The 24,229-nt window shown below is 41.7% G+C and overlaps 1 protein-coding gene across 6 annotated transcripts in view; it reads left to right on the forward strand.

The window, feature by feature from the left end:
• The first annotated feature begins 1,921 nt into the window (after window positions 1–1,921).
• TCF4 (transcription factor 4) overlaps window positions 1,922–24,229 on the forward strand; it is a 428,999-nt gene continuing 406,691 nt past the window's right edge. For 2 of the 6 annotated variants that reach the window (XM_066602505.1, XM_066602506.1), the window contains exons 1-2: window positions 2,278–2,523; window positions 3,928–4,000. In XM_066602505.1, the coding sequence (XP_066458602.1) occupies window positions 2,452–2,523; window positions 3,928–4,000 (145 nt within the window). In that variant the 5' untranslated portion in view covers window positions 2,278–2,451. Of the gene's footprint in view, window positions 2,196–2,277; window positions 2,707–3,927; window positions 4,001–24,229 lie in introns of those variants that run through there. The other 4 variants (XM_066602507.1, XM_066602508.1, XM_066602510.1 and 1 more) reach the window with 3 other exon arrangements.

Genomic DNA, 24,229 nt, shown 5'->3' on the forward strand with positions numbered 1-24,229 from the left:
CAGTATGACTTTAGGTAAAGAGCAGTAAGACATAGGAAAATCACAATAGAGGCAAAATAATATTAGGATCCTTCCGGTTATTAAGAAACATTATGGGGTCATGTACTAATATCATCCTTGGCTGATTGCTAAAACCTTGGATCTACAGTAGTGTGCAAAGGTTTTAGGCAGGTGTGGAAAAAATACTGTATTTTTTTTTTCAAAAATAGAAGATATCTGATTGACTCCAAATTTATTCTGCAGCAGGACAAGGACACCAATGCCATTAAGGACTATCGCCAGCATGAAGAAGAACAAGGAGTCCTGGAAGTGATGATGTGGCCTCCACAGAGCTCTAATCTCAGCATCATCCAGGCTGTCTGGGATTACATGAAGAGACAGAAGGATTTGAGCAAGCTACATCCTCTGTGCTTAGTTCTCCAAGATGTTTGGAACAACCTCCCTGCCGAGTTCCTTCAAAAATGTGTGCAGGTGTATCCAGAAGATCTGATACTGTTTAGAAGGCAACGGTCGACATGCCAAATACCGATGTGATTTACGTTTCTCTTTTGTTCATTCGCGTTGCATTTTGTTAATTGACAACAATAAACTATTAACGCTTCTTTTCTTTTAAAGCATTCCTACTTTGTAGCATTTTCCCACACCTGCCTAAAACTTTTGCACAGTACTGTATTTATGAACGTATCCACAATGCCGCATATCTTGGTGTCCGATGCTAAGTTTTCGGGATCTTGTATATTCAAACGTTGGTCTTGTGTGTAGATCTCTACTGCTGCCCATTTAGGATATACTTGTTTCTTTTCGTTAGGCTCTATACATCAGCCATGACATGTCACGTATCATGCTCCGAGTCTACGAAGAGAAAGTTTGGGAAAAATAGAGGAAAAAAATGCAACAGCAGACTTTGGCTAGGAACGGGTTAAGCAAGCCGTCTCAGAGCAAGGATATATTTGCTGCAGGTGTCTTTAAAGAGGCTGTGTGTGTGTTTTTTTTTTTCCTCTCCTAAGCTTTACTTCCTCCAAGATATAGAAAGGGAGGAGGGGGCTCGCTTGGGTGGGCGTGTGTATGTACACGACATGCACACATGCTTTCCCATCTTCTATGGGTTCTAGGCATATCATTAGTGAACTGCGAGTGGTAAGGAATGGGTCAACGAAGAAGTGTGAAAATTAATGGAGAGCTGGGAATGCCTGGCTTCAGTGCAAGAAAGAGTTAACTAGGCAGCTTCCTAGAAAGGGGTTGTGTTTCTGCAGCTGCTCAGGAACACCAGAGCAGGTGCAGCAGGCTGGGAGTTGTAGTCCCCCACGAAGCACGAGTTGCACGGTAGGTGCATTACGCAGAACAATCTGCATACGATACAAATCTGGGTGAGATTTAGTAGAGATGTGCTTGCGCAGAACTAAGTCTACTACATTTTTGATGCAACCTCAAAGAGTAATGCGACAAATACAGCACTGCTACATCTATAAACCTGCATGCAATAGTCCTCTAAATACCCAAATTCTATCTATACTCCACATTTGCGAAAGCCATGAAAGAGGGAGTTGAGTGCACTGGGGAAAAAAAAGAAAAACCTCCGAGAGCTTGCAAAGCTGATCCCAACTCCAGCAAAGCAAATGAAACAATTTAGTGAAATTATTGCAAAATTTGTCGAAGAAGCGGCCATGATCCAAGAGCAGTGCTAAGTCCAAGAGCAGGTTGAGGGATGCCATGCCAAACTGAAGGGGTATTGTAGCTACTAGCATCCTAGTAGATGAGCCAGGAGGTTGCTGCTGCTGTTGTTGTAGTCAAGAGAGGGATCATCTCTCCAGACCCCCCCTCCCTTCATCCTCCTCCTCCTCTTCTTCCTCCTCCACTCCCACCTCCCCCTCATCCTCCTCCTCCACTCCCAGCCTCTCAGCTAGCTGATGTCTGCACACAGCACATACTGAGCCAGGGGAAGAGGACACAACACACTCAACTCTTGCTTGTTGCTGCTGCTGCCACTGCTGCTGCTTCTTCTTCTGCATCTTGGGGGTCATTGCAAACCTGAACTTGAGCTGGACATTTCCTAGTGACTAAGAAGTTTGCAAGAGGGGGGGGACTTGGCCCACTTTGCTCCCCCCCTATTGTTTGTGCTGGAGCCTGGCACCAATCATTGGCAGGAGGGAGCTAAGAAGGAGGAGGAGCAGTCACAAACTCGCCCCTTGCAAGCAGTAAGTAGCCATGCCCACCCAAGCCCTGCACAAGTTGGGGGGGAGGAGGGGAGGGGACTGAGAGCAGGCACTGCTGAGCAGAATTCAGCCCAAAACAGCACTATTTGGGTCTGGGATTGGGTACCCAGAATAGTGCTATTTTTCAGGCTTCCAGGCTTTGTTATTTTTTTTTTTCTCCGCTATTAACCCTTTCCTGATGCACAGGCCCTAGTGACTGCAAACCCATGTTCCTAGGTGCCTGTATCCTTTTCCTAAAATGAATCACCAACAGCGAATGGCTGCCTTAGGGACGGACAAAGAACTGAGTGATTTACTGGATTTCAGTGCGGTAAGAACCCACGGTGGAAATTAAAACAACAGCTGTAAACACAAAACAACAACAACAAAAAATACAAACATAACAAAAATTCTACTACTAGCTGAGCGGCAGGAACAAAAAACAACATCAACAGCCCATAATAAAACATAACAAACTCTGTGTTACCTGAGTTGTTGCCATTGGAAGTCCATGGTAAATATGCAAAGCTTATTTTTGTTACATTGTTGCCATTCTGTTTTGCTTTGGTTGCAAGCATTCTTTTTATTATTTTGGTTTTAATTTCCTTTCTTTTTTTTTTTTGCACGGTGATAGATATTTAATTTTTTTGCCATTTCATTTATTTATTTATTTTTTTATTGGCTTGTGGTGTTTTGCAAGAAGTCGTGTAATTCTGGATGGTTTCCCATCCCTTGCAGCTCTCTTGCTGTCTTCTTTTGCCTTGGCACTCATATAGAAGAAAACTCGCTTGTCTTTCTGTGTAGGGGACCAGAGTTGATCTCTTGTAATTACCAAGTAAAATGCTTATCCCCAGGTGTCTCCTTGCAAGGTTTTCATGTACTTTTTGTTTACTTTGGGGAGGGGTGGGGGGGGAGAAAAAAAATTGCCTTTTGGATTCCAACAGTGTCCCACTTGTTTGGAACCACTGCAAGCAGCTGGGTGGTATTCTCTACAGTGTCTATATGGATGTATGTACATGTATGTGTATGGTTTGGCTTTATCTATGTGCTCAGTTAAACTATTGCATGACTAAAGATCATTGTGGATTTGAATTAGCAACTTGGACCTCAGGCTTTATTTGCCTAGGCGAAAGAATTTCCTCCCTAAGAGATGGCTTTCGGAAGTTTGGACAAGATCTGTAGCCCCAGGCACATTACAGCCCCTCTCTCCTCTTGCACTTTTCATTTGTTAGGATTTTTTTTTTTTAGCATGTGTGACTCAGGGAAGGTGCGTTATCCACCAGACACGTCGAATAAGAGAAACCAATTAGAATCTAAATAATAGAAAAAAAATTTCCCTTTGCAGAATTGTGACTTGTTTCCTCTGCTGTGTGCATTACATAGTAGTTTCATGCAGGTGCCAGTGGATGTTTACATTGTGTCACTGTCATTGATGAGATAGTGAAAGCTATAGAAAAAAGGTTTGACATTTTGGATTATTATTATTATTATTCTATTTTCTAATATATTTTCTGCAGTTTCAATTTCTCAAATTCTTTTCTTTTTTTATTTTTTATGTATTTTTGTAAAGTCAACTCAAACAATAAATTTTAGTCATCCTAAATCCATAGTGAAAGAATTGGACATTTTTGGAAATTTTTGGGAAATTAATCTCCAATCTTAGTAATGTTTTTTTGTATCGATGTCTATGGAACTAGGAACTTCTGCTCAACTTCTTTTGCTCTGTCTGTTTCAGATGTTTTCCCCTCCTGTCAGCAGTGGGAAAAATGGACCAACGTCTTTGGCAAGTGGACATTTTACCGGGCCAAGTATGTAAAACGTGTTTTATTTTTCCTGTGCTGTTTGACAGTTTGATTGCTTTTTTTGGTTGTCTGATGGGAAATGCTTTGTGATTGGTCATCACGCCAAGGTGTGACATTTCCTAAAAAATGAGAATGGATTATTTTGCTGGAATATTTGATTTTTTTTTTTGATTCTCTTACAATTCTGAAAAGATTTCACTATCCTGTGTTTATGAAGGTTTTATTGGCTTTTTTTTTTTTTTGCTTTTGATCTTTTTTGCTGTTTTTTTATTTTAGTTTTTTATATATACATTTTTTGGCTTTTTAGTGGAAAGTTTTATTTGCTGGATATTGACAATGAGTAGAAGAAGATATCAGTGATCAGAGGTTGTTTCAGACAATTTGGCTCTGTCATGCACAGATTGGCATCCAGTGCCAGAGGTACCTAAATAGCTGGCTGTAATCTATATTACACACTAGGCTCTGGGCACAGAGCTATGAACATATAACATTTCTTTGTTTCCAAAAATACATATTCCAACCCCCCGCCACCCCTTTTTTTTTTGTCAAAGGATTTTGGATGGAATACACAAAAGATCTAACTCCCCACTTCCCCCCCCCCCTACAAATCTAACAGCTGCAATGTTTTAAAGTGACTGGCACTCGCACATTGCCTGTAGATAGTCGTATAGGCTCGTCATAATTTGAAATCATGGGATTGAATGTCATCAACTCTTTACTGCAAATGAACAGAGGAAATATTACTCGCTACATGAACTTTCATACCCATTTCCAGTTTGGAAACTTAATAGCAAAGCCCTTGCAGCAACGTTACACGTCGAATTATAGAATGGCCCCCCAGGATGTAGGCTGGTTCTATTATTACTTTATACACCTAGCTTTTTTTTTTTTGCATACCTACAATTAGTAGTAATATAGGTAATTGTATCATCCATTCATTTTGTGTCGGTGTCAATGGAAACGCTAGATAAAAGTCACTTGACTCGATGTGTGCATTGCAATCAATATAGTAGGTGGAATTATTTCAGAATTGTCAAAGTTTGCAAATGTGCGGATGAATTTACAGAAATAGATACTTTAGGTAGATTGGTAGATAGATAGTTCGATAGTTCTATGGCGTGCCTATAGTAAAGAAGTTGTTGTAGGCAGGTTTTTGGCTTCTTTCCGGCCTACAATATGACGGTAGACAATAGCAATGACCATTTTTAGGCAAAGGAACAGATGCCCAAAAATGTATCAGAATTTCCAATGCTTTACACGGTTGGACTGCATGTATCTAATACCATATGGGCGTCAGTACTGATTTAGAATTGTGTAAGAGTATGAAGGACCCACACAATAGATGACATGTGGATATCATGGATGTCTTAGGTCGCCATTACCTGTGTGTTAGCGGGTAGCTGAAAGTATTCATCCTCACCCCCTGCCTTATTATTGGACAGGTGCAGCGTAGACTATTGTACGACTTATTCAGCTGTAGAAGTGTGAAAGATTGGACAAGAGCAGATGTCAGTTTTATGTAATGCCTTCAAGCTGCTAAGTCTTTTGGGTATTTAATTTTTTTTTGTGTGTTCTAGGAATAATTTTGCGTTCGGGAAACAAAAAAAAAAAAATCCAGGGTGAAAAAAAAAAAATTGCAACAAAAGCTCCTCGGTTAGAGATTTCGCAGTGCGCAGTCATATTTCACATTTACGCTTCCTGGCTTGTTGTCTGTTGCAGACGTTGGGTCTTCTTGACAATTTTGTATAAAAATGTCGATACTACCGTGCACCTAGGACTTGGCTTGGGCTTTCCACCCTCTCGCTCTCTCTCCTATCCTGGCTATCTACATAAGGGGTATAGTCTGCAGGAGAGCTTGAATGTAACTTGAGTCCTAGTCCTCACATTCCCATGGAACATTTTTTCACATGAAAGCCTTTTTTTTCAGCCCAGTAAAGAAACAGCAGTTTGTGTTTGATGTTTGCAGGTGTTCAGCACAATCCAGCCTTGCTGAGGAATTATTTCACCTAAAAAAAAAAAAAAATTCTTCCCCTCCCCGCCTGCAGTACACATATGTTGTTGATATAAACTCTTAAAGTCAGTTTCTACACCCTCTGGAACGAACCTCGACCCCTTTTTTTTGTATTCTGTCTCTTTGATAGGTCACAAGAAAAGGATATTAAAATAGGTTATGTTTTATTTTGATTTGTTTTGTGTCTTTTTGTTGATTTTTTTTTTTTTTGGAATGGGGAGAAAAAATATTCAAAAATGGCATGAAATATTTTTGAAAAAAGTAATAAAAAATGACAGAGCTTTTATATAGTGGTTCAATTCTAGAAATTGAGTCTTGTCAGGAGGCAGTGGGGGGAAATGAAGATATATCTAGTTTGTCATTTTCTTTTTTTGTGTTTTTGTGTGTCGGTTTTTGTGGCAAAAGGTTTTGACTGGTTGACAAAATCCTATGATATATCCTGTATGGTTTGCTTTGAGGATACTCTCTATTTAGCCTTGGTTGGCCTTATACTGTACTACTGAGATGTAGATATATTTTTATTTTACTATCTATCTTTGTGCATTCATCCGCAAATTAGCAAATTTTGCTAATTCTATCGCATATCTAGGATTCTTATATCTATCTATCTTCTATCTATCTAATCTATCTATCTATCTATCTCATATCTATCTATCTATCTATCTATCTATCTCATCTCTATCTATCTATCTATCTATCTATCTCCTATCTATCTATCTATCTTGTATCTATCTATCTATCTATCATCTATCTATCTATCTATCATTTTATATCTATCTATCTATCTCATATCTATCTATCTATCTTGTATCTATCTCATATCTATCTATCTATCTGTCTATCTATCTATCTATCTTATATCTATCTATCTATCTCATATCTATCTATTCTATTTTTGTACATTCTCCTTCAAATTTGCAAGCTTTGACAATTCTCTCATGTCTATGATTCTCAAATCTATCTATCAATGGATACAAGATAGTTATTTGCTCTAAAATCGATACTATTGTGACCATACAGTGCATTGAATAACTTCTGCACATCCTGTCTGCGGTTCACCAGAATTTATGCCTCCCCTAGTTCAATGCTTTTTGCAGGTGCTATGGAAAAGAAAAAGGATATAGAATATTCTCTTTGCACTTAGCAGGTGCTATGGAAAATGCTAAAGTTGGCTTAAATAGGAAATATGTAGGTGACACGTTAAACAAAAGTATTAAGGTGAATTCTAATTCATCTCTATGTGGGTAATAGTAATTTGGTGCAGTGTTGATATTTTATTGCCTATATTACTGATGTAGTAGACTTGAGTTTGTCATTTACATCCGGCTGCAGATAAAGCTATTGTATTATATTGGACTGCAGGTAAATCGAATCTGAAAGCTCCATTCAGCTCTACTTCATCACTATCTGATGTAGCAGAGATGAATTTTTCATTTTACTATCATTTCCACATAGCGATAACTATGAATAAGGAGAAGGTAAAAAGTAGGGACTAGTGAAGCTTTTCTGCTTGTGTTTTCTGATGGGCAATTTCCTATAACACAGCCATATTTCCCTTATATAAGACAATGGAGACTGGTGTAGGGATCAGAATTTTAGCCTCTATTTTTATAGAAATTTAATATGGAGTCATAATAGGAAATTCACCCATCGGTGAAGCACCAGCAAAGCAAACCTTCAAAGTTTTGCTCATCTCTACAAGCATGTTTTACCTGCCCTCCTATGTGAGACCACTGAATACACCTGGTGATGTCATAATGAATGTTCTTACTCTTGAGAAACTCAAACTGGCTCCATTTAATAACTACGCTCTGCTACATCTGCACTTTGTATGGTATGTCATATGATCTTACCGCTCCCATATGTCACCTAAACTTTGACAGTTTAGCAAAGTCTACAAAACTTCTTTACGTTTCCTCAAACTGCGTAAGACAAGTGGGATAGAAGGCCCAGCATATTTTACTTATTGCATTCGTTTATATAGTAGCAACATATTCCGCAGCACCGTACAGAGATTGTCATTACTCACATTTAGACCAATATGACAAGGAATTATTAAACAAAGTCTTAGATTGTGCATCTTTAGAAAGTCCTTGATTTTAGGCCTTTTTTGTGGTGTCTGGAAAGAGTCATCAATCGAATGATTAAGTGTGTGGAAGAATTCTAGTGATGACCCCGGTGTCACTGCAAGGCTTAAACTAACCCCAGATTAGGTGTATATACAAGGTTATTTAGCGGGTTTGTGTTTCCAGTGCACTGGAATTATTGGCCTATCCTCCATTGTACACTGATCAAAAGTGATCTTGCATAACTCCCCACCCCACCTTGGCCGAAGGATGTTTAGATGACTCTCGACAAGCAGATGTGATAAAAGCTCAATGGGGAAGGAATGAATCACTGCCATCAATGGCTCCTTTTCATCTTCTTTTGATGAAAGCTCTGATACATGCAACACAACAAGTACAGCTGGAAAAACTGAGATATCAAGGAAAAAAAGAAAAGAAAAGGAAAACATCAGTTAGGAGCGTCTTCGATTTGTCTGGTGTGAAGCCTAAGATCCATCATGTCATAACAGGACAACCAGGATAGTCCTGGTGATAGTAATGCCATATACTACCATAACAAAATGACATAAAACCTAAAAATAGTGGAAACTACCAAAAACTATCTTGTAGAAAAAAGACCTTTGAATGAAGGACACTTTAGGTGAAAGACTGAATATGCCCATGGTCATCTTCTAGAAAGACTTGACCCGATTTGCATGTAAACTTTATAGAGTTGGGGATGATTACGAGATGCCGGGTGAATCTTACACCCCTTATCTGTTGGGAAATAGTAGTATGGAGAAGGAAAAATGTATTCTTCCTGTCCCATTGACCTGATGTAAACAGATTTAGTGATCTCATACGCAATCACCATAAATGTTTTGTCTGATATAAAGATGGAGACAAAAACCTGAAAAATTAAAAAAAAGAATAACATGTTCCTTTTTATCATCTTGACTAGTTTATTTTTTAATGCAAGAGTCTTGAGGCAGAGGGTACTGATTGAGTTTCATTTATCAAATATTCCAAAGGTTTTGTCAAAAAGTTATCGTGTCGTAAAAAAGGGGGAGGTTGGGGTCTGTGCAAGTCTTGGCAGGGCATCTCATCATGTATTGTTGGCTTACTTGGATGTGCTAGATGTCACCTTATAGAACATTTAAGTCATTCAATTATTTCATAAGGGTACCTTAAAATTTTTTTGGAAGGCTTGTAGGAAAAAAAGGAACCCAATATACTAATGACCAAAGAGGAGCTTATTAATGAACTCATGGGTGTAATGATGTATTTCAACCATCATATTAATTAATAAAGCCACCAACGGGGTGGTAAGCAGATTAGATGGCCGCTAAAGACTCAGCCTCCCCATCTCACTATTTTTTTTAGAATTTGAAAATAAACCCTAATAGAAGTAAACAGCCGAGATGAGAGATTGACCCAAGTGAGGAGCTGTAGGAGGCAGCAAACCCTATTATAGATGACACCATCACCAGCTCACCCGGCATTGAAAGCTTAACATGCGTTTAAGGGTGGGAGGGAAAACCAGGGTATGTATTATAAGTAACACAAGGTCATTTAGTTTAAGGGTGTCCATCTTATAATGTGTCCAGATTGTATGATGATTTTTAGGGATTGAGGGTTTCTGGGAGTCACATCCCGAAGCCCCTAATATTTACCTTTACTATTCCAGGACTTGTATACTAGTCATATATTGTAGGTGCTTCACACGACATTTTCTTCATATTCTATGTTCTTGCATGCACTGGGTTCCTAATATACAGCTGATATAAAAAGTCTACACACCCCTATTAAAATGCCATATTACTGTTATGTTAAAAAAATCCAGCAAAGATGAATCATTTGCACCTTAAGGCCTCATTCACACGAGCGTCTTTTTTTGTGTGCCTATGTGCATGAAAAAACTGCTGCTCGCACGAGCGTAAAAAGTGTGAACACGCACAGTTTGCACATGAAACTTTGCCTTTTGACTGGAGCAGCTGTTCCACGAAGGTCCCCTCATGACTGAACACTGTGACAGCATTGTGACAACACCACTGCCACCCCCATTGAAAGCAATAAGATGAAGGTAACCCCTGCAGCAATAATTTTCAAGGGGGGGGGGGGAGGGTAAGCTTGAAACATAAGCCCCTCCCTGAAAATCATCCCTAGCTGTAGAACAAAAAAACCTAGAAGCGATGTCCAGCTCTTCTCCTTGTTCCCTGTGGTTTTCATCTGTATTCTGGTGGCCAGGCATTAAAAAATCCCCACCTCCAGAAAGCGCTGCCTCTGATTGGTCACAGCACTCAGTCAATCAGAATCAGCTGTGGCAGAGGAGTGCATCTACTCCCTATGTTTTCAATGGGGCCAGTGCTGCTGCATAAAGGTGAAGCCACTGCATGTGACAGCATCCAGGGGTTTCAGACCCAAGGAATCCCCTGCTGCAAGTGTCACAGCTGCAGCAGGCAATAGTGATCCGCTCCTATTGCTTTTAATGGGGCGGCAGTAGCGCCGGCCCCATTGAAAGCAATGAGATGGCATTGCGCTCCTCTGATGAGGGGACTCCCCGCAAGGATTAACTGAACCCTTGGGGAGTCCCATCATCCCCTCGTTGATGAAGGAGTTAACTGCGGGACATTTAAAAGGTGCTTCTGGCCAGAAGCACCTTTTAAATGTCCTGCTGTAAGCAGCGGGGAAGCTATTCTCTGCACAGGAGTTTCCATTAACTCCTGCTCTCATAGGAGTCAATGGAAGCTCCTGCAAAACACGCACCTATGTCCCATCTTTTTTAGGTGCACGCTGTTTTGCACTTCAAATTCCGTACATATGAATGCTTCTATTGGAACCCATTGGTTCTTCGTTCGCAAAATCCACGCTCGTGTGAATGAGGCTTAATGTAACCCATTGTCTGTACAATTCCATTGAAAAACAAAGTGAAATCTTTCAGGGTGGAAAAACTAAAAAAAAATATTGTGGTTGCGTAAATACCCTAAAACTAATACTTTGTTGATGTACCCTTTGACTTTATGACAGCATTCAGTGTTTTTGGGTAGGTGTCTATCAGAATGGCACATCTTGACTTGGCAATCTTTGCCTACTCTTCCTTGCAAAAACACTTCAAATCTATCAGATTGTGAGTGTGTAGCGCCCTCTTCAGGTCAATCCATAGATCTTCATTGGAATTCAGGCCTGGGCTCTGGCTGGGCCATTCCAAAACTTTGATCTTCATGGCCTGAAGGTTTTGTGCCAACATGGACTGTTATTTGGAACAGTTCATAATTCCCTCCATCCTGACTAAAGCCCCAGTTCCAGCAGCAAAAAACCACCCCAAAGCATAATGCTGCCTCCACGATCTTCACTGTGGGTATGATGTTCTTCTGGTAATGTGCAGTGTTGGAATTATGGCCAAAAAGTTTTATCTTGGTCTCACCAGACCTCAACATGTTCTCCCACATACTTCTGGCAAATGTTATGTAGGTTTTGGCAAAACATAGCCATCCTTGCCAGAAATTCTGGCAGCTCCTTTAACCCGTTAGAGGCCACAATACGCTCCCCCCCCGCCCCCAAAAAAATGTAATAAAAGTCATGTTATATGTACCTCACAGTGGTACCATTAAAATACACTACCTGCCCCACCAAAACAATCCCTCATATAGCGATGTCAATGAGTTATGTCTCTTGCAATGTGATTATGAAAATCACTTAAAGGGGTTGTCCCGCGCCGAAACGGGTTTTTTTTTTTTTCAACCCCCCCCCCGTTCGGCGCGAGACAACCCCGATGCAGGGACGTACAGACAGCTTACCGGAGCGCTTACCTTGATCCCCGCGCTCCGGTGACTTCTATACTTACCTGTGAAGATGGCCGCCGGGAACCTCTTGCTCCGTGGACCGCAGCTCTTCTGTGCGGTCCACTGCCGATTCCAGCCTCCTGATTGGCTGGAATCGGCACGTGACGGGGCGGAGCTACACGGAGCGGCTCTCTGGCACGAGCGGCTCCATAGAAGACAGCAAGAAGACCCGGACTGCGCAAGCGCGGCTAATTTGGCCATCGGAGGCCAAAAATTAGTCGGCACCATGGAGACGAGGACGCTAGCAACGGAGCAGGTAAGTATAAAACTTTTTATAACTTCTGTATGGCTCATAATTAATGCACAATGTATATTACAAAGTGCATTATTATGGCCATACAGAAGTGTATAGACCCACTTGCTGCCTCGGGACAACCCCTTTAAGGCACAAATTAGACTGGTCTCTAAGAGGTTGCTGTAGGCCTCTTGGCAACCTCCTGGACTAATTTTCTTTAGGTCTCTTCATTAATTTTTGAGGGACGTCCAGTTCTTGGTAATGTCACTGTTGTGCCAAATTTAATCCACCTCTTGATGACCCTCTTCACTGTGTTCCATGGCATATGCAATGGCTTGGAGATATTTTGGTCCTCTTCTGACTGACAGCTTTCAACGATCAGACCTGTTTAGTGTGCGGCGTTTCTGCAAAGTGAACGCACCCTAATGGCATGTTCACACAGGACAGATTTGCTGTCTGCACCAAAACCCGCGCCATTTAGTGTGGATTTTGGCAGTTTTTTATGCAGATTTGTGGAATTCACCCTCTCATTAAGAAGTTGTGGATTCTGCAGTATAAGGCCTTAGTCAGACGGGCGTTTTTTCGCGCGATTTGCGGATCGCATGACGGATGCGCATCCGCAAATCGCATGACCGGTGCGCGCAAGTCGCCCGCAAATCTGCTCCTAGCCGCGTTTCATTAGAAACGGGCCGGAGCTGTCCAGCGCATTGCATTCAATGGAGACGGCAATACAGCCGTCTCCATTGAAAGCAATGCGCTGCGGGCGAGCCCCGGATGAATTGTCGGTAAGGGCTTAACTATATAAGCCCTTCCCTGCAATTCATCCTAAAATGTGTTAAAATAAAAAAAAATTGTATACTCACCTTCTCCCGGCAGCCGGAGCTCCGCGCGGCCGTCCTGCAGTGGGTGTGAAGGGGGTGTGAGTCAGACCTGCCCCCTGATTGGCTCAGCGCTGAGCCAATCAGAGGCATGCCTTACTCACACCCATTCATGAATTCATGAATGGATGTGAGTCAGACCTGCCCCTGATTGGCTCAGCGCTGAGAGGCAGCAGTCACTCACCCATTCATGAATTCATGAATGGGTGTGTGAGTGTTTTCAGCCTCTGATTGGTTAGGGCTGTGACCAATCAGAGGCAGATCATTCAGCAGGCGGGGATTTTAAAGCCCCGCCGGCTGAATAGTGCCGAGAAGCAGTTCAGGAGAACTGACAGCGGCCGCGGCTGGACTCCGGCTGCAGCGGAAAGGTGAGTATACAATTTTTTTTTATTTTAACACATTTTAGGATGAATTGCAGGTAAGGGCTTATATATTTAACGCCTTCCCGACAATTCACCCCGCGCACAGCCGGCAGCCCATTGCTTTCAATGGAGCGGCTGTATTGCCGCTCCATTGAATTCAATGGGCAAACATCGTTCTTCTCTGTCACAGCTGTTACAGCTGTGGCAGAGAAGAATGATTTGTCTTCTATATGTTCTCAATGGGGTCGGCGCTGCTGCCGCCGGCCCCATTGAGCGCATATACAGAAGAGAACAGGAATCGCAGATCGCAGATAGGTGCGATCTGCGATTTTTTTGTTCTATAATTTATCGGACGAGCGCATAAAAAGCGCTCATGTGTCCGATACCATTGCAAAGCAATGGTTTTTAAAAATCGACGTACGCATGCGCATGCGCAAATCGCGGCTAAAAACGCCCGTCTGACTAAGGCCTAAACAGTGATAAAATTAACATGCTGCAGATTTACGTTTTCACCGCATGTCAATTTCCGCACGTGTTTTGTGTGGATGGGATTTTGAAAATGTCATCCACTTTGCTGCTTTTATGGACAACCTGGATTTTCCATGTGAAGGATCCATGGCAAATCTGCTCTGTGTGAACATAGCCTTAGAAAGGGCTTTCCAGGTAAAATACTGTCAATAACCTATCTTCAGTATAGGCCAATAGTGGATCTGCTGGGGTCCACCGCTCAGGACCCAGAACAATCAGCAGATTGGGCACCTGCTCTCAGGCAGTCACTCCAATCACTGTTTAGTGGCCGTCGCAGCTCCTATTGATTTCAGTGAGAAGATAGGTCATCAATAGTATTTTGTCTGGAAAGCCCCTTCAATGGCATTGGCTAACACATTATTACCAACCTAAGGATTCGTAAAGTGACCCTCTGGACTCAGGATAAAATGATGTCCCGGGACGGAATCAGGGACAGTATATTACCTGCTGTCATCCTTCTCCATCAATGTTCTTGCTGTGGTTCAGGATCCTGTTTTCAGCGGTCCAAGTTGGCCACTGCAATTTTCTAATTACCAGTTTCTAATGTGCATTCCTCTCTGATTGGTCAGCATTGATCATGTGAGTAGTGCTGGCCAATCATAGAGCAGGTATAGCGTATTGGTAGTGTAACACTACCAATGCCCTGTGGGGATTAGGTAGTCTGAAAATCACGTTGGCCATCTTGGACTGCTAAAAATGGGACCTGGAACCAGTGGATCAGACAGGCATCATCAGGGAAGACCAACAGCAGGTAGTATAACTGCTTCCTCCTATTCTAGGACAAAACTTTGTCATTAAACCAGAGGGTTGCCTTAAAGGCTTTCTTAGAAAATCTATATTTTTTTCATACAGCCAAGGAATCTATATCTTAAAATAATGGTAGTGCCAATCGGTTCTGTAGAAACATTAAATACCAGCTTTTGTTGAGCGTGGTAGATGTTAGCAGATAGTCTTATACAGGATATGAGTGCACGGGAGGTCAGCGAGGTCGTATAATGGGAGACTTTCCAGAGTTTTGTCGCAAGGACTGTGCCCACCTTTTCTCTTAGTAGATAAATCAGATGATGAAACTCGAAAATAGTACAATTATTACAACGCATCACGCAGGAATTAGTGAAGCATGGTTCCTGATATGTTATATTTGGATTTAAAAGTAACATTGTCCTATTTCCTCCATATGACACTTTTTCAAAATGAGAAGTACTGAACTCTTTTTGTATTTTGGTTTTTTTTTTTTAGATTTATGTGTGTTTTTTTATTTTAAATCTACCATATATGCTCAAGTATTAGCCGACCCGAGTATAAGCCGAGACAATAAGTTTTACCACAAAAAACTGAGAAAACTTATTGATTCGAGTATAAGCCGAGCTATACTCGAGTATATACTAGACAAAAAAACCCTCCATACTCACCTCCCAGCCGGCGTCTGTGTCTGTGTGACAAGCTGCTTGAATTCTCCCCGCTGTCATCCCCCGCCGTCCTCTCTGCTTGGCTCTGTCAGTGCTGTGTAAGTAAGCGCTGTGATGGGATTGATCACCAGCCAATCACAGCTAGCACTTGATCCAATCACAGTGCTAACTTCCACAGCACTGACGGCTGGGGATTTGAAAGCCGAGCAGGGAGATGACAGCGGGGAGAATTCTAAAGCAGCTTGATTGGCTGTGAATGATCGAGCGCCTGCTGTGATTGGCTGACGCTCGATCCAATCACAGCTCTTACTTAGACAGAGCCGAGCGGAGAGAATTCAAGCAGCCTGCCGCACCCCCACCGGAAACACAGACACCGGCTGGGAGATGAGTATGGAGTTTTTTCTTTAAGCTTTGCCTGACTCGAGTATAAGCCGAGGGGGGCTTTTTCAGCACAAAAAAATGTGCTGAAAAACTAGGCTTATACTCGAGTATATACAGTAATTTGGTTTCATGAGAAGTTGTCTCCTTCAGCATTCAGAAGGATTTGTTGCTTACGCCAGGGAAGGCAAAGTTCTTTGGATTATTTGGCAGTTACTGTATGTGATGGAATTTTTTTTTTTCTAAATGTTCAACTTGGGGTTTAAGTTCCTATAAAATCAGTAAGCAATAATAACATAGTCCAGAGGACCAGGCAGGCTGGTGATGTGCGACTTTTCACTTTTCCTCATTTTCGAAGGAGGTCAAAATTATTTTTTAAAAATCTTATCTAAATCCAAAATTTGTTTTAAAAAAAATTACCGGTATGTTGACTTTTTGGGTATTGCTAGATGTGCAGAATAAATTTTACTTGTAGAGGGATCATGTGAAACTCCTGGGCCCCAATGTAATATCTGTAACTTGGCCCACACCTACCATGTGCTACCTTCCATCAATGCCCCTCATAAGGGGCAACTTCTACCACTGCGCCCCCTATAGTTATGCCTCTTATTACTATTACTAGCAGAATAGAAAAACCCTTTTCTCTCTCCATTCTGGCTTAGAGAGGAAGGTTTCAAGTAGAGGAACCCATTCTATTATGTCCATAGGCTGTAATGGCAAATATGGATCAGGGTTGTGGTCACTAGATAATTCGTTTAACTTAGAGTATTGGCAGTGCTTCAATGCTTGTATTAAGTATACTGTGTATCTTAACCACTAATTGTGATTTGGATTTATTGGGCATAGTTCCAAAAGTGGTTGTCCAGGATTAGAAAAACATGGCTGATTTCATCTAATAATAGTGCTGCCCCAGTCCACAGGTTGTGTCTAGTATTGCAGCTCAGCATCATTGCAATGAATGGGCAGAGCTGCAATAGAACACTTAATCTGCGGACACATGTGGCACTGTCTATTGAAAAACCAGCTATACTTTTCCCATCTTCGACAGCCTCTTTACATTTATGGCTTAGTCAGACAAGCAAGTTTTTCACTCATTATAGGCGCGTGAAAAAAAATCGCACCTCATCTGTAGAAAAAAATCGTGTGACCGGGTGCACTTGCACTCACATGTCCTATCTTTTGCAGGTGCAAATTTTTTCCACGTGTGACCGCTTTCATTGGAAAGTAATGCCTCTAATAGATCAGTTTTGAAAACGCACCTATACATGTGTGAAAAATTCCCTCATCTGACTGAGCCCTTAGTATAAGTTTATTAATGCAAACACATCGTGTGGTCAGCTTACCCAAGAACATATCCACCGTGATACTGTTCGTGGTGTTGGGAGGGTCCTTGGAAGTTCTGATGGACAACTAGACAGAGGTAGGCTGTATCGGGGCCATAGGATTCCACTACCATGATAGAGTTAAAAATTAACTACTTTTTTATTCCTTGAATTAAAAAGTTTCACTGGCAAATAACATAGGACTATCCTACACGTTTCGACTGTGTACCACACTTCATCTTAAGCACTGTTTTAAGTGAAAGCAAATGTATTAAAATCAAATCAGCTAATCACCACACCAGTTTAAATCACAATCCAATGTATTTCTCCTCCATTGGTAGACACATTAGACGTTTCATTTAAAAACTAGATACCTTTGGGACCTAACTACAAAAGCAATCTCATGCTTTGTACTGACAGATATCGTTAGAACATAATATTTGTTTCACCTTACACAGTGCTGTGATTAAGACTGGGTCGAGAGGGGTGTTATGTCTCCTTAAGGAGAGCACCTAAAAAGTGTGTGGAAACACCTAGGGGGCAAGTGGATTGGGGGATGCATCGTCTCTCCCCAAGGAGAGCACCAAGAATGGGTGTGAAAAGGTACCTGAGAGATTAAGACTGATACATGCTTGAAACAGGTAGGAATTTAGTCCTATGTTTTTTGTCAGTGAAACTTTTGTAATTCAAGGAATAAATCAAGTAATTCATTTTAAAACAATATAGCTGGCAGGTGACAAGGCACAGGGGTTTTTAGTTTTACACTAGGGAACATTAAGTAAGACTAAAAGGGCTGTCCCCATTGCTGTTACTTCCTTAAGTACGTGTTGGTAGAAAGCCACTACAATACAATTTGTTACAAATACAATTCTGATTTTACTGTTTTTTTAGCTTTTGCCATAGACTGGGGATTTTGTTATTTTTATGTTTTATACTTTTCTTGCTTATAGGGGTTTTCTAGAATTAGAAATAGCACAGTGTTTGTCCATCAGCTGTGTCTGCCATTGTAGCCCCATCTAATTACACAGCCTGTGGATGAGAGTGGCATAATTTCTGGGAAAAATACGAGCAGGTCCATTTTTTTCAATAGTGGACAACTCCTTTAATTCACTTCAAAGGAAGCAGCTTTAGGACTTGAAATACCTATTAGTCCCCGACTTAAAGCCTAAGTAACCTGTCCTAATTAGAGATGAGCGAGCATACTCGATAAGGCCAACTACTCGAGCGAGTAGTGCCTTATTCGAGTACCTGCCCGCTCGTCTCTAAAGATTCGGCTGCCGGCGGGGGGCGGGGAGCGTCGGGGGAGAGCGGGAAGGAACGGAGGGGAGATCTCTCTCTCCCTCTCCCCCCCCCCCCCCCCCCGTTCCCCCCCTGCTCACCGCTGCAACTCACCTGTCACCCGCGCCGGCAGCTGAATCTTTAGAGACGAGCGGGCAGATACTCGAATAAGGCACTTCTCGCTCGAGTAGTTAGCCTTAGCGAGTATGCTCGCTCATCTCTAGTCCTAATTACGATTATACCATATTAGTAAATTGTAATATATACACACAGAGCGCTTATTTCTCTTCTTGTATGACGTGGTCTTAGTACAGTTTGCCGGCTATCAAACTTCCATTTTTCTAGCTCCCTGTGGATTACATTCTTTGTGACCCCAGTTTGGTAACATGTACTATGGCTACCTACACTGAAGAAGTCACAGTAAGATCTGTCTACCATATGAGAGACTGTTTCTCTTGCCTACACAGACCTGTTTTAAGGGAAGCATGTTATTACAAAGTGACCTATTATATAAATCTAATTTTTATGTTAGACATATTTTAAGAACTTTTGGTAATGTTTTTAATTTTCAGTGTCAAAATTCTGAAATCCTGCAGTTTTGCAAACTGACCACTAAGCCTAATTATAGTCTGACCCTTCCTGTTCTGTAGAGAAAACTTCTTAGTAGTCATCCGATTATCATCACAGGCAGGATTACAATGAAAGTTGACACCTATAGTTAGATAACACAGGATCCACCATTCACAACAGGTGTTGGTCACAGCTCACCTCTTCCCCCTCCCTGCAGAGGTCACAGAGCATGCTTACAATACTCTCCTCTAGAATGGGTCAGGTCGTGTCCATTGTGTCTATGGCCTATGAGACTGCTATAAAGCATATCTATAAATGCTGTTAACTGCAGCTCGGGCAGGATGGCCGCCCCCATACTCATGTAGAGACAATAGAGCAAATAAACTCTACAATCAGAAAATAAAAACAGATTATACAAATGGCAAATGTTTCACTGCTTGGTTTTGCTTAGTAAAATAATATAGTATTACATTCCCTTTAAGTACGGTTTCATTGGCTACCATGCAAACTAAACAGAAAAATATACTTTTTTTCTTTATCTGTAATTTCTTGTCATAAATACAAAAAATAGTTTTGTTTGTTCTCCCAATAACATATTTATTTATTTGAATGTGAATTTTGCGCTCGAAATGAAGACTTTTTCTCTGTGTGAGAAATATATTACAGGTTTTTTTTTCCATTTGCTGTATAATTTTTCAGGGGTAGATTGGGAAAATGCTGTGCTAAATGGCTAATCAAATTATGCCTGTGTAATTCGGTTTATCAGTCATAAAGTTTGCTTTGCACTTGCTGTTTAAATAGTGTTCCTCGCATGATTACATTGTAAATGCATTTTTAGAAATCTGGAATCTGAATGTATTAAGGCAGACACTTATTTCACAGTGATGTAGTTCTGGCTCATCCGGGTACCTGGGGGACTTGATTTAGTAACACGGGCCAAGAGCTTTGGGTAGTAGAGACAATTATTATTATTTATTTTAACTACATTTTGGAATCTTTTAAAAATAATTTAGATGTCTTTACCGAAGTTTACATTGTTATTAGAGATGAGCGAGTATACTCGGTAAAGGCAATTGCTCGAGCGAGCATTGCCTTTATTGAGTACCTGCTCGCTCGAGATGAAAGGTTCGGGTGCCGGCGCGGGGGAGCGGTGAGTAGCGGCTGTCAGCAGGAGGGAGGCGGGGGGAGAGAGGGAGAGAGAGATCTCCCCTCCGTTCTTCCCATCTCCCCCACAGCTCCCTGCCCGCCGTCGGCACCCGAACCTTTCGTCTCGAGCGGGCAGGTACTCACTAAAGGCAATGCTCGCTCGAGCAATTGCCTTTAGCGAGTATACTCGCTCATCTCTAATTGTTATTAAAGTACAGGATTCATAAATCTAAGTTGAAAAGTTATTAATTTCTTAATGAATCTTTGACCCAGACTCCAAAATAGCCTTCCGATTGTATATACTCGAGTATTAGCCGACCCAAGTATGAGCCGAGTCAGTAAGTTTTACCACAAAAAAATGGTAAAACTTCTTGACTCAAGTATAAGCTGAGCTATACTCGACTATATACTATGTAAAAAAAAAACAACGCAATACTCACCTCCCAGCCTGCGTCTGTGTCCCCGGCACGATGGTCTCCTCGGTGGTGCGGCAAGCTGCTTGAGACTTCTCCCCGCTGTCATCTCCCTGCTCGGCTTTGAATTCCCCCGCCGTCAGCGCTGTGTGAGTAAGCAATCACAGCCGGCACTCGATAAATCAATCACAGCCATTCAGTGATGTCATCCACTGAATGGCTGTGAATGATCGAGCGCCGGCTGTAATTGGCTGGCACTTGATCCAATCACAGCGCTTAGTTACACAGTGCTGACAGCAGGGGAATTCAAAGCCGAGCAGGAAGATGACAGCGGGGAGAATGCTCAAGCAGCTTGCCGCACCGCTGAGGAGACCATCGCGTCGGGGACACAGACGCCAGCTGGGAGGTGAGTATTGCGGGTTTTTTTTTTTTTACCTCACTCGAGTATAAGCCGAGGCGGCTTTTTCAGCACATAAAATGTGCTGAAAAACTCAGCTTATACTCGAGTATATACGGTATTCAAATCTCCAACCATTACGAGAATTGTTCTCTGGGTAGTCTGTAAATTTATTTCTTAAAAAGTCCAACTTTTGCATAACTAATCTGTATTTCATTTGAAGAGGTTGTCCCAAATAGAAAAACCATGTCCTTTTGCTCTATTAGTGTTGTCCTACTTGGAACATCCTTCTATAGGCAGTTAAAATGACTCTCTGTTCACGCAACAAAATTTGTCCCAGAACCAGAGGAAAGGAATATAACCCGGTGCCCTCTTCTATGGCTATACTGCTGCAGATCCACCTCTTCCTGGGGTACCTCTGAGGTCTACCAAGGTGGCCACATCACTAAGCTATCATAGTGCATCGGTAGTCTAAGACATTACATGCTGCTTTGACTGGCCATTGCTGCTCATGTGAATAGTGTTGCCAATTTTTAAAGCAGTATGAAGTGTCTGACTACCGATGCACACTATGCATTGGGTAGTGAGAGGAGTCCTGTGGCTATATTGAAAGAAAACCAAGCGGCCACAGGCAGATCTGCAGCATTAAGGCCATAGAGGAAGGCACTAGGTAATATTACTCCCTCCTCAGGACAAATTCTGTTCCAGAACTGGAGTTTTAGTTTAAGTACTGTAAGTACTTCTTCTGCCCATGAATTGCATGGTCAGCCATTTATTTGAATGGTCAGCATGTAACATTACATTTCTTCAATGGCTGATTGAAGTTTCCTCTGCCAAAAATAAGCTGATAGCTAAGGTTCCAGATACCGAAACCGCCCAGTGATCACCTGATCACAGGGCAGAAATTCTATTCAATATTTAGTCCAGTATCAGGTTATGTATCAAGAAGTAATTATGAGAAGTGTTCAATGTCACACACAGGCATGTTGGAAGATCAGTCTTGCATAAAGAGAATGGGATTTGACCCCATTGAAGGTGATTGAGATGGGTGAATATGTCATCAACCTTATGTATTGGCAAAAAATCTGCCTGTCTATAGCTTCCCTTACCTAATTGACTGAGATTCTGCTACCTTAGGCCCATCTTTCTTAAAAGAAGGGCTTATGTTAAAAAAAAGATCCAAAATGATGTCTTCATATTTTGACTGTCCTATATTTTTAGGCAGAATCCATGATGTGTTTTAGTCGGTAGCCACAACAGTTATTCTTTTTCCCCACTTTGTTGCTTTTAGTATGGATTTTGCTCCTCGGGGGAGGGACATTTTAAAAATCTTTCAAGAAGTTATTATGTTGTCTTATATTCTGCACACTTGGAATACTTTTAGCCACATTAGCCCCTATCCAGCCAGTTTCCATTTTTGCCTTGTCTTGCCATGGTAAATTGTATATGGACTATGCAGAGAACATATGAACATTATGTTGCTCTGTTTTTGAATGGTTCTCACACCGACTTCCATTATTAGGTCTTGGTTTCATTATATTATTAATGTTCTCATTATTTTGATATTTATAGCTACTTCTTTTGTGCTTATCTATATCCTAAGGCCTCATGTCCACGGGGAAAATCAGGCCCACTACAGATTCTCCATGAAGAATCCGTAGCGAGTCCCTCCTGCCCCGTGGACATGAGGCATTAAATCAGAATAAACTCACCTGCTGCGGGCCGTGCGTGTCTTCCTTCCTTCACAGCCGGATCCTTTTCTTCGGCCCAGCGGATGTGCTCGGCGCGCCGGGCACATCCGCCGGGCTGAAGAAAGAACATCCTGCCGCGAAGGAAGGAAGATCTGCATCGCCCGGAACAGGTGAGTTTAATTCAGACGCGGGTCTCCTGCGGATCCGGACGGCTTCCATAGGCTTCAATAGATGCCTGCGGGAGCCGTCCCCGCGGGAGACCGGCACCTAAATGGAGCATGTCCAATTTTTTTCATCCTCCAGAATTTTTTTAATTCACTTTTATTGACCATCCGCCGGTATTTATGTACCCGCGGGTGGTCAATGCATCCCTATGGGGTGCGGATCCGCGTGCGCGGGTGATCCGCTGCGGATTTTAATTCTTCTTTTCCCCGTGGACATGAGGTCTAAGGCTCTATATTGACACCTGTGATGGTATAATAGTAGGATGAGCCACCAAAACTTCTACAACTTAAAAGTTGCAAGACCTACTTTACAATGGAGCCCTTGCCTAAATGCAAAAATAGCTCCATTGTCATGGATATATGATTGAAAGTCTCAGATGATTAACACCGCAGTGAAAGATGGACCCGGGACTTGGCTCACATTTTTTAAACCCCTCAAAAAGTTATATCTGCCTTACAACTATTTATCGAGCTATTGGTGGTGTTTCAGTAATTGTGGAAAAGTTTCATGTACTGTGTTAAAGAACGGGAACGAAATTTACACAATGACGACTGATGCACAGGAAAACTGTGGCCCAGTCCAGATTTTTCTTTTAAATCTATTATGGCTTTTTTTTATAACATACACCTGTTTTTATAAATGGGCCCAGTAGTTATAGCCACATCTGGACATGGATATAACAATTATATTTAAAGAGGTCCCATAAAGAAAGCCCATGTCTATGCCCTATTAGGGCTTTCAGATATTATTACGAAGAGTCCGCAACTTTAGAATATCCTTTGGGAGCCAGAACGGATATTCACTGCATATTGCTCCCAGCATGGTGGACTTTGCCATCTATGTATAACACGGACAGCATAATATCCATTTGAATATTACATTTCCCCTTTAGTGGTCATCATCAAAATGCTCTTTTTTATGTTTTTTCATAGCCAATGTTAGAATAACATAATAAAAATATTCTGTACTATGAAAAGTTATTTTCTTTATATAACTCGCACTCAGGGATGCCAGTCCTTTATAATAAAATAGCATAGGAACTTCCTCTACGAGCTGATTGCTGTTTGGACAGGCTTGTAATCTCCTATTCCATTTTGTGAAGCGCTCAATGTTATTGGTCAAAGTCTGCATTGAAGCTGCAGCCTTTAGACTTTAGAAAACCTCTTAGACTCATTTGCTCCTATACTGTATATCATTTCCTGAAAATGTGAGACCTCATTTAAAAGGGTTGTCCTGTTGTAAACTATTGATGGCCTATCTGCAGGATAGTAGAGTGGCGGGAGTCTGCTATCCAGGGTCCCTGTCAACCAGCTGTTTGCTGGGCCTGTGCACTTAATACATTAAGCTGATTTTCGCAGGAAGCAAACAGCTCCGTTCCCATTGCAGTGGCCAAACTTGGATAATGCAGGCAGAGTTCCCAATTGAAGTGAATGGCTTGCAATACCAAGCCTGACCACTGCAGTGAGAACAGAGCTGTCTGCTTGCTGTAGAAATCAGCTCAGTGT

This window comes from Eleutherodactylus coqui, chromosome 5 (genome assembly GCF_035609145.1).
Source record: "Eleutherodactylus coqui strain aEleCoq1 chromosome 5, aEleCoq1.hap1, whole genome shotgun sequence".
Classification (NCBI taxonomy): Eukaryota; Metazoa; Chordata; class Amphibia; order Anura; family Eleutherodactylidae; genus Eleutherodactylus; species Eleutherodactylus coqui.